Source organism: Rhinatrema bivittatum, chromosome 14 (assembly GCF_901001135.1).
Source record: "Rhinatrema bivittatum chromosome 14, aRhiBiv1.1, whole genome shotgun sequence".
In the NCBI taxonomy this organism is placed as follows: domain Eukaryota; kingdom Metazoa; phylum Chordata; class Amphibia; order Gymnophiona; family Rhinatrematidae; genus Rhinatrema; species Rhinatrema bivittatum.
In genome coordinates, this window is record NC_042628.1 from 75,186,907 (window position 1) to 75,199,980 (window position 13,074).

Sequence of the window (13,074 nt, forward strand, 5' to 3'; positions counted from 1 at the left end):
TACCCTTTCCAGGTGAATCAAAAACATACGTTTGTGCAGCTGAGAAGCTGTTAGCATGGGAAAGGCACAAAAACAAAGTGGAGGATCCAGGGTAGGCAAAGGAGAGGTAAGAAAGTACTAGGGGAAGTGTTTTATTTTACAATACTTCCGCAAGGCCGATCAGAACTGCCTACAAAGGTTCGCTCAAGGCCCCCCCCAACAAATCCTCAGTCCACAACTCTATTCACAAGCGAGCACTTTCGACAGCAGGTCCGCTACATTGGAATTCGCTTCCCCAAGACTTACGCCAGGAACAATGCCATCTAACATTCAGAAAGAATCTTAAAACCTGGCTGTTCGCACAAGCCTACCGTTGAAGGAACCTCTTTCAACCAACACTGACTCTCACCCTTCGACCTCTCCCTAATCCCTCCCCCCTACTCACCTCCCCTCCTCTCCTCCTCCCGCTGGACATACCATGTTAATAACCGCCTAAGATAAATCTTTGTTTATGTATTACTAATTTATTGTTTTTGTTGATTATATTTATCACTCTTCAGTTGTTATAGTTTAAATTCTGCCCTGTCTTCCATCTCCCATGTTTTACGCTCCCTGTTTAATGTAACTTTACCTTCTACCTAGATGTTGATTGGTTTCCCCCTGTTCTATTGTAAACCGGTACGATAAGACCTGGTCTTGAGTATCGGTATGGTAAAAGAAGGTAAATAAATAAATAAATACAATGTTGAATAAACACTTTTTTTTTTTTTTTTGCATCGGGGGTGTTTTATCAGGGTTTGTTGATTTAAAACCTAAAATCAGAAGCCCTAAATACAGAATCGTATATTATATAGACAGCAGGCTGCTGCTTTGTGATGCAGAAGAGTTTATTTGCCTGTATTTTATTTTGGAGGGGCAGGGCCACAAGATACTCTGTAAGCACCATGTTTTCTCTTTCCAAAGGTGGAAGAAGTTCAGGGGGAAGAGTCTGCTGTTGTCACAAATGGCACGGGAGGGAGGAGTCACAACCATGCTGCAGCTCCACCCTCCATTGTCCTTGACATGTACCCTGTAGCAAGTCCAGCATTAGTGGAACAGACTGGAAGCCACTCTACTCACATCCCTCTGCATCTGCACCACATCTGTGATCTCTTGCCCTGCCTGCGCCAGAGTCAGCCAGAGCCTGCGGTTCTCTCTCAGACCAACCAAGAGAGCAAAGCTTGGGGAGACCAGGATGGGAATTCCACCGAGCTCACACCTAACAAGCAGCGATGGTGCTTGGTGGATGAGAGACAGAAGAGCCAACTCCTGGGGACAGACAGACATCAGATACTGAGTTCTGGGTACAAGGATAAAGGTCTGATGTACAGCTCGTCCCATGCAAAGACTCATAAAGGAGAGAGAGGTGCTTCTGGAGACCAAGATTCAGCCGTGTATCCCATCTCTCCCAATACCAAACAGAGGGCTGGAGCTGCTCAGGTTAATGAAGGATATCGCGGCATGATGACGACATTGAAAGCCCAGGATCCCATAGAGGGACAGAGGGCGCCCAAGCCCCTCCATCGTTTGTGCCAGGAACATAAAAAGAGGCAAAAACCGCCTACAGAATCCTCACCAGTACACAGTGCCATGGGACAGGTAAGCTACAGGAAATGCAAAATATGATTCAGCCATTCCTAGAACATGGTGCTGTAAGGAAGGTACACAGCTCTCGCATCCCTAGCTTCTCCCAGCAGGAGGCACTGTAGGGAATGGCGCAGGAGTGTTGGCTTTTGGAGAGTTCACATCGCCTGTCCCAATGGGAGGCGCTATAGGGAATGGTGTGAAAGTGTTTGGCTGTGGGGGAAGCTCCTAGCAGGAGGTGTTGTGACGAATAGTGCAAGAGTACAAGCTGTGGGGGGAGGGGAACTCGCCCTATCCCAGTGGAAGGTGGTGCTAAAAGGAATGGGAAAGAGCATTGTCTTGCAGGAGGGACCTCACAGCTTTTTGTAACTTTGCATTGGCAATGACAGTAAGATTTAGTATTTTCATTTTTTTTTTTTTAGGTCATTTCTGAACGACTCTTTTCTCCCCCTGCATCTCTAAAATCTGTTGGCAGCAGATCCATGAGAAGATCAAGAAGTAGGAGAAAGAAACCTCAGGCCATGCTGACCCCCCCTGTGGAGCCAGGCCCGCTTCATCCCTTGGAGATGGCGGCTTTGCTTCTGGAACAGGCAGAAGGTAAGAGGGAGCTTGTGCACACGGTAAGAGACTTACTGAAGGATCACATATCTCTGGCATGTGGTGGGAACCATGGACTGCACAGGCATCTTCTGAGTTCATGAGGGGCTTGCCCTGCTCTGTTTCTGTCACCCGCAGACTCCGATGGCAGTGAGTTCCAGGATGACCCATTGCTTCAAATCCTCCGCCAGCAGAGGAATGAGCTGCGCCTCCGTCTCAGGTATCACTGTGTTCCCGCGCTCTACAGAAAGACAGGGAAGATTCATTCGGGCAGCAGGCCAGCTGCGCCTTCTGTGCTTGAAATTAAACTCATTATGAGAGAGCCTCATTCTTTCCAGAGTCTCCTTCCTTTTAGAAATACTTGTGTCCTACTGTAACACTCCTGTCCTCTTCGTCAGTTCAGACCAGTCCAGACAAATGGGTTATCACTCCAGACCAGAAGATGGAGAGAGAGATCAACGGGTTCTCTGATGTCACTCCATATAGGCATCCATGCAGACATCAGCCTTCCAGTCTATGATAGGCAGGCATCATGTGCTGTTGGGCTCCCTTCTCATTTGAGCGGGGTCCTTTCTCTTGATCTAAGATTTTGAAAACAAATTAAGAATTTGGGTGGAATCTGTTCCTGAGGTAAAAGCCTGGTGCTCCTGCCCTCAGTTGGGCGAGGCAGGACCGCAGAGCATCCGGGTGGGGTGGGTGGGTTACCTTCCCCTGCTCTTTCCACCTTATGCTGTCTCCTCCTTTCTTTCTTTCTAGCTCTCGGCTTCTTCTACATTTTGGGTGCTGCTTCTTTAATGTGAAGCTGCATGTATAAATAAAGAAATAAGATTGACAGCGGGGCTGCAGTGGTGAGTGTCCAGTCTCCGGTCTGATCAGCAGTCAGGTCCAGGGTGAGTGCCAGTTTGGGGAAACATGCAGATTTCTTTTGGCATGCCGCGGCTGTCACGCAGAAGCAGTAATGACAGTGGAGTGTGGGAAGCATGCCGCATTGTGTGAGGCCTGTAATCAGCACAAGGCACAGGCCAGAGGAGTAGAAAACTTTGCCACGAGTGCCAGAGGGCTTGAGGGAAGCTTTATAGTGGCAAACTTGCAGCTGTGGGGAGGGGATGGCGGTCTGTGGCTGGAGATGTGGCTGCCCTGAATATTTTGGCTGAGGCTCAGGATGCAGTAGGAGCCTTGGCAGCCATTTTAACACCATGGGGCAGAGTGTATGAGTTTGGCCCTTCTCCCTTAAGCACTGTAAAGCTTCTGAAAAAGTTTGCGGGGACTTAACAGGTGGCTGCCACAGATGCTGTAGCTTTGTAACCTTATGCTAAGCTTAATGTTATTTCTATTCCATAGGCTGCCATCTCCAGAGAATTTTTTTTTTTTATATGTATTTGTATTTTCTTGAGAAACCAACATACAATAAATGTGATCATTGAACAATAATATAAGCATAACAATAAGCTCTTCAACAGTTAAACAAAGAATTTAGCGCCCCCATTTATAAGAGGAGTCAGTAGTTAAGTCCTCTATTCTAGCTATATAATAATCATACACCCCGTGCAACCACGATACAGCCAAAAAAAAAAAAAATCATTATAAAGTCCACAAGGCGTAGCGTGTGATATTAACTTGATGGTTTCCCAACTTCCCCCCCCCCCAACCCCCCTCCCTTCTCCTTTAATTGGTGATTATTCAAAAAAAAATTGCCAACCTCTTGAGCTGGCTAATTATTCATCTCAACCAAATCAAACATTGCAGCACCAGAAAACTAAACTAAATATCATCCCTGCCCCTCCTCCCACCCTCCCTCCACTCAAATAGTTACAACACAGCCATTTATTCCATTCTCAGATGTGTATTCGTCAACCGTGTCCATACAAGGGAAAAAGGAGTCCTCCAGTGCGTCATTAAACTGTAATTGACCACAGTCATTAAGAATCCGACCTCTGGCAACATGCGGAAGAGTTTGAATGTAGGGATCCCAAACACTCAAATTGCTTGCGCCGTAGTAGGGACTGTCGAGTGGACAGCTGTTCCATATGCATCATCGTATAAAAAAGATTTCTCCACGTCCAGAAAGAAGGCGACTCAGCACTACGCCAACTCATGAGAATCACTCGCTTCCCAACCACACTAGCCTTCTGCAAGAACAACCGGATGCCTGGATCTCGTATTCTCAGGGGGGGTATGCACCCAAATAAAATCCACAGTGGCGCAACCGGAACAGAGACATGTAATATGGTGGCTAAATATTGTGCAATCCTAGTCCAAAAAGATTGGACCACAGGACACGCCCAAAAGGCATGAGCCAAAGTGCCTCCTTCCTTCTGACACCTCAGGCAAGAACCCGAAGTTGCAATATGTTGTGTCTTTGCCATCTGGGGTGAAACATAAGCCCTTCCCAAGAATTTGTACTGCAGTTCTCTATAGTAAGTATTATACGAGATCCTGGCAATCCGAGCATAACAGGTTCTTAACACTGAGGAGGTGACCACAAATTCCCCATCGGCATTCCATCGATCAGCCAATATGGAGTACATCTCCACACCCATCAACCTATGCATGGTTTTATAATAATATGATAAGGACGGTGCTTTATTTCTTGAAAGGGCTAACAATGTTTCCAATTTCTGAAATGCCGAGATTTGCTTAAAAGCCATAGGAAGGGCCTGAATATAATGCGTGATTTGTAAATAGGGGAATGCAGTAATCACCCCCCTCCCATAACATTCTTGCATTTCCGCAAAGGACATCAAATTCCCCAGAATTTTTTTTTAAGGATTTACAGGCATTCTGTTGAATCAGTAGGCAGGGCTAGGGTCCGTCTCTGAACCCTCAGTGACATTGGCTCCTGTAGGATCCAAGGCAAAAGAGAGGCCTAGGGCAGAGGTTGTAGGAGATTTCTGTACCTTGGGACTCTAGAAGTCTAGAAAGAGCCTTGAGGCTCTTTCTAGACTTCCCCCGGGGAATAGTGATGAGGAACTAGAGGAGGGAGAATGTCCACCAGAAGCTGTGGTTGGTAGCTCGATGTTCCGCCTTTTTCATAAAGAGGAACTGGCGTCCCTTATTTCCCATTCTCTGCGTACTCTGGTATTGTGGAGGAAAAATGATATGAGGCTCCCAGTAAGACTGAGGATCCTATTATGGTCAGTATTAGGAAATCTTCCAAGTTTTTTCCACCTGCATGAGCTGTTCAGGATTTGATTGATCTGGAGTGGGTTCCTTCAGAGGCCAATTCTACAGGAGGACAGTTATATCCCTTAGATTATGAACAAATGAAAAGTTAAGACTTCCTAGAGTGGATGCGTTAGTCTGCTCGGTGACTAAGCAGACCACCATTCCAGTGGAGGCAGGTGCTGCTCTTAAAGATGCTCAGGACAGAAAGATAGAATCTGTTCTTAAGCAGTCCTTTGGTGTGGTCAGCCTCATCCTGGAGCTGTACTGTGGCGAGGTCTGTTCTGTGTTTGGTGCAGCATGGAAGATTACTCTCAGCTGGAACCTGGTGCAGTAATACTTAACCAATACTTGTTTTGATTTGGGGTGTTTTTCGGCCAGCGGGGTTGCCTCTATTGTGGTGTAAAGTAAGACTGTTCTGGCTTTGGACCTGCTCAAGCGGACTTTGTCTCACTTCACAAAGTTTCCATTTAAAGGGCGATTTTTGGGAGGATCTTGATAAAATGGCAAAGGCTTGGGGGAGACTTGAAGCTACGGAGTCTCCTGAAGGATAGAACAAAGTCTTCTCCTTGGTCCTTCAGGGCTCGTAGTAGATTTCAGAACTCAAGGCGTCATAAGAACAAGAGTAAATCTGGTCAAGGGTCTAGTTTTTTTCCAAAGCTCCGATCTTTCGATCCAAAAGAGGAGGTAAGGAAGGATCCTTGGAGACAAGATCCTCTCGAGTTTCACAATGAGTCCTTGGGAGATCTGTCTCCATTTCAGGAGATGGGCAGCCGTCTACCTCATTTTTTTTTTTTAAGCTGGGCCCAAGTTTCTTCAAATCAGTGGCTGTTGGATATTGCACATAATGCAATCAAAAATAATTCCCATTTATGTGCACTGCACTGTAGAAGGAGGAAATACCTTAGAACCGATTTTTAAACTTAATAGAGCATCTCTTAGAGTACTATGGTCCTAATCATAGGTCCCAGCCACCTCCATCCTTCTTTTAGTCATTTTAAATGTTAATTTGTATTCTTTAATTCAGTTCAGTTTTAATTTATGCTTTTTTGCTTATTTTTAAAATGTAGTGCAGATCCAATCGATATTCTTTTCTTATTTAAAAAATGTTTGTCGACTAATTCAAACTGTATCCATTTATCCTTAATTTATGACATCTTTCATTTACTTTTTTTAATTTTTATTTTTAATCAATTTCAACAATATTACAAGAACACCCTGTTTAGAAATATGAGGTATACCAGAAAGAAAAGGAAAGTTACATAATACTTTCAGAGAAATAGATTATATAATCCCATAATTTTAAGGAAAAGGTAGGGATGAGGAATATAAGCAGAGATAAAATAGAAATAAGGAAAAAAGAAACACTGAGAATAAGACACCAGATACATTATTCTGGCCAGACATTACAATGGAGAATCTAGAAGCACCCGAAGCTGAGATGGTTTAAAAAAGTTTATTTGATATTATTATATCTAACAAAACATTTACAAGGATAACGCAATATAAACTGACCACACTTAGAAAGAACCTCGGAGTGTAAGGAAAGAAATTTCTTTCGTTGAAGCTGGGTAACCCTTGTAAGGTCAGGGTGTACCCATACCTTTTGACCATAGAATAATAGGGAACGATTGCGAAAGAAAAAAACGTAAAACATTATCCCAATCCGAGGAGGAAGCAGATGTCACTAGCATCGTCCCACGATGTAAAACTTCATCCTCCTGAGAGTTTTTGAAGAAAATCTGTCAAGTCCAATGAAGGTCCAGAGGGAACATTATCACCTCGAGCTTCCTCAGTCTGAACTTGAGGCAAGAAATAAACCTTGGTGACTACAGGCATCGCAGAATTCGGGATTTTAAGAATTTAGGAGACATAATTCAACAGGAGATAATTCTTTAAAAACTGGAAAATTAAGTACACTTAGATTTAAAGAACGTATCACATTTTCAATATTCTTTATTGTCTTGGAGTAAATTATATCTGACTGTGTTAAATGTTGCTGAACTTTTTCCACAACAGTTAGTCGAGCATCCAACTTCAAAACCTTAATTTCTTGAGCAGACAACATATTGGAGTTTTGCTTAAGAGAGTTATTAGTTTCCATAACCACTGTAGTTAGTGTGGAAATAGATGTTTCCAAATTAACCAAAGCTTTCCAGAGCACTTCCAGGGTGATTGTAGGTGGTTTAATAAGTTTAAATTTGCTAACATAGGCACTTACTTCATCTCCAAAAGTCCGAGGAGAAATCATACCTGAGACGACGGGGGAAGTCTGCTTCAGTTCAAAGGGCAAAGAAGAAATCACAAATTGCAAGTAAAATAGCAGCACTCCTTTCGACTTCCAGTTGGATTCCTGGTGGAGGCAGAGCCCCTCGGACACCCTCCAAGGCAACCATTGGAGCCAAAGCTCCATGCCGAGGAGGAGACAGTGTTGCCGGTGCTCCCGGGCTAAGGGAGATCTCGTTGGCCAGAAGAGAAGACTTCCACTCCACGCCTTTCTCTGCAGCGGCCATCTCATCAGGAGTAAGTGCTGGCGTCGCCCCAAATAATTCCTCAATCTGATGGTAGGGGAGAGCTAACAATCTTCTCCCTGAGTCTAGCCTTTTGCTTGGTGTGAGGCATTTTTCGCGAGGGAAAACTATAATTCAAGAAAACGCCAAGGAGCAATTATTTGCATGCATCTCAGTGGGGCAGGCATTTTGTCCATCTGCCTTTCATTTACTTTCTATTCATTGTTATACAATGAAAAGCAGCCTCATCTTTTTACTTAGCTTTGTCTAAGTTGTTACTTCCCAAAAACAGTTTAAACAATGGCTGTTATACCGCCCGTTCTAAAGTCCTGACGCTGGCACTATTTCACTTTTTCCCGCAGATAAGCAGGCTGAATTAGCCATGCTGTCTGGGAGCACCCCCTGGCAGCCCGGAGCGGGAACTTCTCATAGAACGTGCAGAGCTTTGTTCCCACGCGCCTGCCTTCATTGCCTCGGTTTTTCTTTCCCGTCCAGCAACGGTTGCGGGTTCGTCTCACTCTTGCTTCTTCACTTCTATTTTCTTCTCTGGGAGATCAGTTCAACATAAATATGGGCCATAAGAAATTGCCATGCTGGGTCAGACCAAGGGTCCATCAAGCCCAGCATCCTGTTTCCAACAGTGGCCAATCCAGGCCACAAGAACCTGGCAAGAACCCATGCTACTGATGCAATTAGTAGCAGTGGCTATTCCCTAAGTATAATTGATTAATAGCCGTTAATGGACTTCTCCAAGAACTTATCCAAACCTTTTTTGAACCCAGCTACACTAACCGCACTAACCACATCCTCTGGCAGCAAATTCCAGAGCTTTATTGTGCATTGAGTAAAAAAGAATTTTCTCCGATTAGTCTTAAATGTGCTACTTGCTAACTTCATGGAGTGCCCCCTAGTCCTTCTATTATTCGAAAGTGTAAATAACCGAGTCACATCTACTCGTTCAAGACCTCTCATGATCATTTTCAGTTAAGAGAGGAAATTGCTAAAATAAATCACCAGGTGCAAGCGGTTCTGGCCACAAGGAGTCTGATGGTGTGGTTTTATCTTAAACTTCTGGTCTTCATGGCGAAAGAGCACACATAAGGCCGCTTCAGAAGGTATTGCTGTCCAGATGGAATCCCCAGTTTCAGCGCTATTCCATAAAGCTTCCAATACTGGAAGCAGCATGAGTTAAGTCTGCAGTGGTATCTGAATCTGTGAACTTAGCTGGCAGCATGGATCTAGAAAATCTGGAATGGGTGAAGGTGATGACTGGCACCAATCTAAAAGGCAGGGGAGCACACTGTCTGGGTCATTCAGCCCAGGATCAATGGAATCCTGAGAAAGCTCAATGGTCATTCAGTCAGTTGGAGGCCAGGGCGATTTGGCTGGCTCCCTAGATTTCACTCAATTACTGAAGGTTTGGGTGGTCAGGATAATGTCCAACAATGCTGTGGCGGTGGCATATGTAAACCATCGGGGAGGAATCAAGAGTCCTCAGGTGCCATTGTATATAGATTTGCTTGTGGCTTCAGCAAAGGTGAATAAAAGGGCTGTTTGGATCGCATGGACAATACTCAGGTGGATTTACCTCAGTCACAGTGCGGTCAATCCAGGAGAGTTGTTGCTTTCCCAGGATGCATTGTAAAGATGGGGAATGCCTCACGTAGATTTTATGGCGACTGTCAGGAAAGCTAAGGTTCAACAGTTCTTCAGCAGGAGGAAAGAAAACCTGTCATTGGGAACTGATGCTCTGATTCAGTCTTCCTCCATCGTCCATGATAAACAGGGTTTTCCAGAGGATTGCAGGGCATCCTGGTCTGGTGGTGCTGATCATGCCAGATTGGTCGAAGTGGCCCTAATACACGAATCTCATATGATTGCTGCAGGGAAAGCCTCTGAGGTTTATACTCAATCCAGTCTTGTTGGCACAGGGTCCAGTTCTTCACGAGGTTCTGGACTGGTTCTGTTCTACTGCCTAGTCTGAGAGTGCAAGATTAGTAAAAAGTTATTCTCAGGCAGTAATGGCTACTTTCCTAAGGGGGTAGAATATTTTCCACCTCCTTGGCTTGTTTGTTTATTTATGTACTTTGTCAATTTATATTTTGCACTTTCCATACAATCATGGTGGATTATGTGAGGGTGTGGAGAATCTGTGTGCTCCTGGTAGAGCATCAGTACCACAGGTTTTGGACTTCTTGCAAGAGGGGCTTTCCAAAGGTTTGGCTTTTGACTCCTTGAAGGTGCAGGTTGCATCTCTTGTGTGGTAGAGGGATCATATATTGGGTAAGCCCTTGTCTTCGTATCCCGTTATATCACATTTACTGAGAGGTCAATGTCCCTGGTACCTTCTTGGGATCTCATTTGGTTTTGTCCTTTTTGACAGGAACTCAGTTTGAGCCTCTTAAAAGGCTTTCTGTGACTCTGCTGACTTGAAAAGGGTGTTTCTGGTAGCTATTTGCTCTACTCTGCTTGCAATTCTGAAAGTCTAAGTGGGAGTCATTTTTGCAGATCTCCAAGGAGATGGTTCGGATTCATATGGTCCTTTCCTTCCTCCCAAATGTGATTTCGGCCTTCAATGTAAATCAATTGGTGTGCTGACCTGCTTTTGGTAATCGGACTAGTGCAGAGTGTAATATAGGTTTCTTCATGCCTGAAATGTCAGGAGGATTCTTTTTTGTTATCTTAAAGCCACTAATGCTTTCAGGAAATCTGATCTTTTTGTCCTGTGGTCTGGTGTCCGAAGAGGTGAGGCAACTACTGATACCGCAATAATATACTCGATTAAGGAAGTCATTATGGTCGCTTATGTGGATTCTGGGGTTTCCCTCCCAAAGCAGGTGGGGGGCTCATTCCAGGAGAGTGAGCTGCAATTGGTGTCTCCATCAGATATTTGTAAAACGGCGACTTGATCCTCCTTGCATTCCTTTGCTAAGCATTATCACTTACATATGGCAGTCAGGGAGGACGAATCCTTCGTCTTAGAAATGCTAAGAGCAAGTCTAGTTGTTACCTATTCAGAATTGTGGATCAGCAGGCAACACATTTTTTAAATAAATAAATCCCACCCTAATATGGAGTAGACTGGGTACATCCCATTCATCTGGACTGGATGACAAGGAAGGTAAAATTAGTTATTGCCTCATAATTTCCTTTCCTTTAGTACAGTCAGACCAGCCCAAGACACCCTCCCTGTCCTGCCAGACTTGCATATCTCTATAATTGTTCCTTTTTTGTAATGGTGATGAAGAGCAATAATAATGACTTAGCTGCAATGCAGGTGAGTGTTTCTCTTCTTGTTACTGCATACTTTTTGTCTCAGCTTTATTGTTCTTCTGGAAGTCCGTTGATTTAAAAAAAAAAAAAAAAAAAAATAAGTTTCTCTAGTCCTGTAATGTTGTATTCAGCTTGTCAACAGCTAACTTGTTACCGAAAACTATGACAGGCTGATGTCTGCATGGATGCTTCTATGGAGTGACATCAGCGAACCTGTTGATCTCTGTATCCGTCTGCTAGTCAGTGACAATAACCCATTTGTCTGAAGTGATCTGACTGTACTAAAAGGAAAGAAAATGATCAGGTAATAACTAATGTCACCATCTTTTCCTGCAGGGAAGTGGCTTTCCAGATTGCTAACCTGCAGAGCCCCGAGACATCTTCCTAAGCAGATGTTCTTGTTTTAAGCCACCAAACCTATGCTTACCAGAGGCTTGGAAGAGCCACATCTACGGGACCTGAACATCTTTCTCCTACTCAAGCCCACAGTGGGGTATCTCCTTTGAATGCAACTCTGGGACATGGTTTATACATGAGGATTGGTTAGAAAGCGAAAACTGCTAAGGAATTCCTACTACTGTAAATAAAGCAAAACTAGAATATATTTTTTTTTATTTAAAAAAAAGAAAACAGATGCAATAGCAACAATGATCTCCAGTCTAGACCTTGCCTTTTTTTTTTTTTTTTAACAAGGGTTTCAGATGCACCTCCTTCAGCAGGTAGTTTTTGTTCAGTAATGCCAGTGATTGTTTATTCTTAATTATAAATCATGAAGGGAGGTATTTAGCTAGTCCGTTACTACACCTCTTATGTCACATGTGCAGAGTAACAGGAGAAGGGCAGCTTTGCTATATTAGACAGGGGCTGTGTCTTGTTCCCTGTACGTACCCAGATCAGTCCAGACCATGGGTTATGCCTCCCTTCCAGCAGGTGGGGACAGAGAAAAACTTGAAAGGCACTCTCACTTAACATGTTGTGCCTCCTGCATCCCTTCAGTATTTCTCTGTCTCCAGCAGATGGAGGTGGTGCAAACCCTGCAGTCTTGCCCTGTTTCTGGGGTGTAGGCTATCCCTTGAAATAACTAAGAGTGAACTAGCTATAAAGTTTTGAATCAAGCAAGTTTAAAAAAAAAAAAAAAAAAAAAAGTTCTTCTGCAGCAGGGAGTGTTTCCCAATTCTCCCAGGGGGTTGTTAGATCCTGCAGGGTCATCTCCTCTGGTGGCAGGTTATTGGAGCTGGGGTTGGTAACTCCGTGGGGCTCCAGCCAGGTAAGGAGCTGGGGAAGAGAATACCGGTGGTCCGGTCCCTCTCTTACCCTGTGGCGATCCTCAGCGTTTGAAAAACAAAAATAAAAATTTTTGAAAAATTTTCTTTTTTGGTCGGTTGCAATCCAGGACCTTCCCCGTCCAAATCGCCACGTTTTGGGCTGTTTTTCCTCCTCCACGATGCCGCGGCCATCTTTGTGTGTGGCATGTGGAGAATCGTTCACGCGGCTTTCCAGGGCCGGTATTTGCTCCCGCTGCCTTCCTGGAGGGGAAGGCAGCTCTTTTTCTGGGTCTGCAGCATTAGCTAAGCCCTAAGGGGCTCAAAAGCAATCAGCTCCCCGGGAGCCTCGGGCTGACCAGTTTCCCCTCCGTGCAGGGACAGTAGCCATTTTAAAACACCTTTGCTGAAGCTCAGGCAAGGGCTATGGGGGCAGGGGAGCTTCCCCCAGTGCCATCATTGGTCCCTGCCAGTCCTGTGGATACTTTTGGTCAGGACCAGGATTTTTTCCAGGAGGACCTTGATATTTCAGGGGGAGATGATGTTTATTCTAATTCTTTAGATTTTGTCCTCCTTATGCATAAAGCCTTTTTGGCTTCCAGGTCTTCGCAAGGTGGTGCTTTGCCGGTGAGAACTGTGCAGGGACCATCCCCCAAGGTAACCAAGTG

General features: G+C 44.5%; 1 protein-coding gene across 2 annotated transcripts in view; it reads left to right on the forward strand.

The window, feature by feature from the left end:
- PROSER3 (proline and serine rich 3) overlaps nt 1-12,300 on the forward strand; it is a 103,786-nt gene extending 91,486 nt beyond the window's left edge. For both annotated transcript variants that reach the window (XM_029576165.1, XM_029576163.1), the window contains exons 10-13: nt 943-1,617; nt 2,025-2,199; nt 2,338-2,419; nt 11,481-12,300. In XM_029576165.1, coding sequence (XP_029432025.1) covers nt 943-1,617; nt 2,025-2,199; nt 2,338-2,419; nt 11,481-11,532 — 984 coding nt within the window. In that variant the 3' untranslated portion in view covers nt 11,533-12,300. The remainder of the gene's footprint in view (nt 1-942; nt 1,618-2,024; nt 2,200-2,337; nt 2,420-11,480) is intronic.
- Nucleotides 12,301-13,074: the final 774 nt, after the last annotated feature.